Source organism: Colobus angolensis, unplaced genomic scaffold (genome assembly GCF_000951035.1).
Source record: "Colobus angolensis palliatus isolate OR3802 unplaced genomic scaffold, Cang.pa_1.0 Scaffold34, whole genome shotgun sequence".
NCBI classification, from domain to species: Eukaryota; Metazoa; Chordata; class Mammalia; order Primates; family Cercopithecidae; genus Colobus; species Colobus angolensis.
Window position 1 is genome coordinate 793,599 of NW_012116710.1, and position 4,418 is coordinate 798,016.

The window sequence follows — 4,418 nt, forward strand, 5'->3', positions numbered from 1 at the left end:
CTCCTGCGTTCAAGCAATTCTCCTGCCTCAGCCTCCCAAGTAGCTGGGATTACAGGTGCCTGCCACCATGACCTGCTAATTTTTTTGTATTTTTAGTAGAGACAGGGTTTTGCCATTGTTGGCCAGACTGGTCTCGAATTCTTGACCTCAAGTGATCTGCCGGCCTTAGCCTCCCAAAGTGCTGGGATTACAGGCGTGACCACTGTGCCTGGCCAATAGCTGTATTTTTAACAAGCTCCAAGTAATTCTGATGTTTAGATAGATTCTGATCAGGATCCTTCAGTGGCACAGAAGATACCTCCAATTGACTCCAGGTTGCTGGCAAGGCACAGGGAGCTCTCCTGGAGCCCAGCTGAGGGCAGGACATATAGCTTGGCCTGATAGGAACTGAGAGTTGTAAGGGAGTCCCTCTCCTTGGACCCTTCTCTCTGCCTTCCTCTGCGTATTCGCCACTTCATTCTCTCCACAGACTGTCTTCTTTAAGGTTCTTAATTTCTGCTCCCCCATAACCTGGGTTCACACGAGGCTCTAGGCAGGCTCCAAGCCTCTTACCTGTCTGGTGGCATAACTCAAACTCCCGGTGCAGAGAATCTGATTGGCTGAGCTCAGGAAGCTGTCCACCTGTGGTGGTCTGTGCAGTGGAGCCACACACATTCCAGCAGGGGCTGGGGGCAGCTTAGGAGGGAAATGTGGCTGAGGGGTGCTGGTGGGACATGGCTGGGATTCCCCCATTCCTCTGGGTTAGCAATTCCTAGAGCTCTGTGACTCTAGGTACTGACTCAGAGGTGGGCTTTCCATTTCTCAGCTCAGAAATGTCTCCTTGACCAGGTGCCTCAGAAACTAATCCCACCCATCTCTACCCTGGGTCCCGCTGGGCCAAGGATTCCACTACCACTGACTGAGTGGGCTTTGTCTCCTCTTCTTGCCCACAGCCTGCTGTGGAGGTGCCCCAATATGTGGGCATCCGGCTCCTGGTAGAGGGCTCCACCATCAAGAAGCCCATGGCGATGTGTCATCGGCAGATGGGGGTCCGCCCAGCAGTCCCTCTGCTGACCCAGCGAGGCTCTGGGGAAGACAAGGACTCGGGCACCCCTACCCACAGGTCAGCTTCTAGGAAAGGTGCTGGGGCCAGGAGCCTGGGGCACAGTGAGAAGCCAGTCTCCACTGCCACCACTTCAGCCCCCGGAAAGGGGAAGAAAGGCAAGGCGAAAAGTGCCACAGCCCTGGTCTGTCCCAATCTCCCGGAGTGGGACGCCCCCAGCACCAGGATAGGCTGCATTTTCACCATGACCTTTTCTAGTGGGGACAGGCAACCCCACCACTTGAACAGATTGCCGTTGAGTCCGAAGAACCCCCAGGCCCTGGGTAAGACCATTCCCCCAAAACACCCAAGTGTCCCAAGGCGATTTATTCCTGCTCTCCACGCCCCTCTTAACCACCTGGATCAGCCACCCCACCAAAGAGCCACCAGTAGCAAGTAAAAGCCACTACTCACAAAGTATTCTTTAAAAATACACAGCCAAATTAGCTGGGCATGGTGGCGCAAGCCTGTGGTCCCAGCTACTCTCGAGGCTAATGAGGATGGCTTGAGCCCAGGAGGTCAAGGCTGCAGTGAGTTATGATTGCACCTCTGCACTCCAGCCTGGGAGACAGAGCGAGATGCTGTCTTAAAAACAAACAAACGAAAAAAGCACTTTGGGAGGCCGAGGTGGGCAGATCACTTGAGGTTAGAGACCAGCCTGGCCAACATGGTGAAACCCCGTCTCTACTCTACTAACAAATACAAAAATTAGCGGGGTGTGGTGGCAGGTGCCTATAATCCCAGCTACTTGGGAGGCTGAGGCATGAAAATCGCTTGAACCCGGGAAGCGGAGGTTGCAGTGAGTTGAGATTGCACCATTGTACTCCAGCCTGGGTGACAAGAGCAAAACTCTGTTTAAAAAAACCAAAAAAACAAAGAAAACCCGGCCAAATAGATATTGTCTCCTCCAGAGTAGTCACTCTGCGAGGCAAAGTGATTTATTTCAAAGATGACCTTATTTCAAAGATGCCAGAACTTAAGCCCAGGTTGCTCTCTCCAGCGCCCACGCTTTTCCCACTGCAGTATTCTGCCTTTGCCTTCAAGCAGTCACCTCTGGGGAAAAGAACTAACATGTGTCCAGCACTTAACAGTTTGCCCCATGCCACTACCTGCCCAGCTCCTTTAGTGCTTACACCAACCTACCAAGGTAGGTGCTATTATCCCCATTTTCCAGCCGAGGTATCAGGAAGTTTAAAGAAGTTGCCCAAGGTTGCACAGCTCAGAAGGGGCACAGCTGGGATGCAGACCCAGGTCTGTTGGACTCTACCCTGTTTTCTTCTCACTGCCTCTGGAGGAGGAACCCGGAGGGCTCCATCTGCCTTCACCCCGCCCCCTTCACATCCCCACATCCTCCACACACACCTTTTAGGGCAGCTAGGCCACCTTGGGGCCCCCCAGGCCCTCACAGTTTCTCTTGCTCCCACAGCCCCTCGCCACTTCCCCAGCCTCCACACCAAGGCCCAGCTGCCTTCTCCCCATGTACTCCGACACCAGGGCCAGGTCCTCAGACGACAGCACAGCAAGCTGGTGGGCACTAAGGCCCTGTCGACCACAGGCAAGGCCTTGATGACTCTACCCACGGCCAAGGTCTTCATTTCCCTCCCACCTAACCTTGATTTCAAGGTGGCACCCAGCATCCTGAAGCCAAGAAAGGTGGGCCTCAACCTGTGGCTCACACCCAGTGGACCGTGCTGAGCATGGGGTCAGGGCTGGAGGGCACAGGCAGACGGCAGCTCCCAGGCTGGCTGGCACCCCAAGGGAAGAGCTTGTCTCCCTCAGAAGCCCCTTCCTCAACAGACTTCTGATCGTCTCCCTCTTCTCCCCTCCTTTCACACCGAGGCTTCTGCTCTCTTGTGCCTCCGAGGCCGCCAGCTGGAAGTGCCTTGTTGCCTCTGCCCTTTGAAGTCGGAACAATTCCTAGCACCCGTAAGAAGGTCAAGGCCAAAGGCAAGTTCAAGGCCAAACTGCAACAAACCCAGGGCTCAGGCATGCCCCATGAAGAGGTTAAGCCCCCTGAAACCCCTGCCCCTGCCCCATGTTGGTACATTCCAGAGGCACAGGGGCCTGAGGGTATGAAGCTAGGAAAGCCCCTGCTTCGATTCCCCACTGCCCTTGTCCTGGATCCAACACCAAATAAAAAGAAACAAGTGAAGTATTTGGGGCTTGGCTCCATTGCTGTTGGAGGGTCAAGAGTGGGTGGAGCGAGGCTGTGTATCCCCAGGGTCCACAGCAAGAGCCTGAGGCCGTCAGCAGCTCCGCCATGCAGCGAGGCCCAGAATTCCCACCTAAGGACAGACATGGGGCTTCCTATTTAGGGACTCCCCCAGCATCTCCGATCCAGAGGTGGGGAGCGTGAGCCTTCACTTTACAGATGAAGAAACTGAGTCTGAAACAGGAGGCATGGCTTGCCCAAGATCACGTGGCAGTGAGTAGACTCAGGGACGTATTGCCAGAACTGCCGACCACGGAGAGCCCCCAACACCAGAGAACAAGCCAGGCTGGCAGATGACACCTAATGGGCATAGGAATGTTAATGTCATGAGACAGGGGAAAGAGTTGACCTTGCCTAAACCTCAGCCCTTCTGCAGAGGGAGTGGGTCTATCCCTTCTTCAGCAAGGGGCCAAGGTCACCTAAAAATGAAATATCCAATAAGCCACACCTACCTGAAGAAAAGTGTGGCACTGCTTAGTTGTAGTGGGTTGAACTGTGGTCCGCTGAAAAGAGATGTCTACCTGGACCCTGTGAATGTGACCTTATGTAGGAAAAGAGTCTTTGTAGCTGGGTATGGTCGCTCATGCCTGTTATCCCAGCACTTTGAGAGGGCAAGGCAGGTGATCACTTGAGCCCACAAGTTCAAGACCAGTCTGGGCAACATGGTGAAACCGTTTCTACAGAAAACTAGCTGGGTGTGGTGGCACGAACCTGTAGTCCTAGCTACTCGGGGGGCCTAGGTGGGAGGATTACCTGAGCCCGGGAAGGTCAAAACTGTAGTGACCTGTGATCATGCCATTGCACTCTGAGCCTGGGAAACGGAGTGAAACCCTCTATCAAAAAAAAAAAAAGGTCTTTGCAGATGTAAATAAGTTTAAGATCTTAAATGAGATAATCCCAATGACCAGTGTGGTACCTACATTCAATGACAAGTGTCTTCATAAGAAAGGATAAAGGCCAGTGGCTCACTCCTGTAATTCTAGCATTTTAGGAGGGCTGAGGTAGGTGGATCACCTAAGGTCAGGAGTTTGAGACCGGCCTGGCCAACATGGCGAAACCCTGTCTCTACTAAAAATACAAAAATTAGCCGGGCATGGCGACATGTGCCTGTAATCCCAGCTACTC

General features: G+C 53.6%; 1 protein-coding gene across 2 annotated transcripts in view; it reads left to right on the top strand.

The window, feature by feature from the left end:
* Positions 1–3,236, top strand: part of LOC105519059 (actin-related protein 2/3 complex subunit 4) — a 45,966-nt gene extending 42,730 nt beyond the window's left edge. Inside the window, exons 14-15 of one of the 2 annotated variants that reach the window (XM_011952232.1) lie at positions 933–1,086; positions 2,508–3,236. In XM_011952232.1, coding sequence (XP_011807622.1) covers positions 933–1,086; positions 2,508–2,776 — 423 coding nt within the window. In that variant the 3' untranslated portion in view covers positions 2,777–3,236. The remainder of the gene's footprint in view (positions 1–932; positions 1,087–2,507) is intronic. The other variant, XM_011952233.1, reaches the window with a different exon arrangement.
* Positions 3,237–4,418: the final 1,182 nt, after the last annotated feature.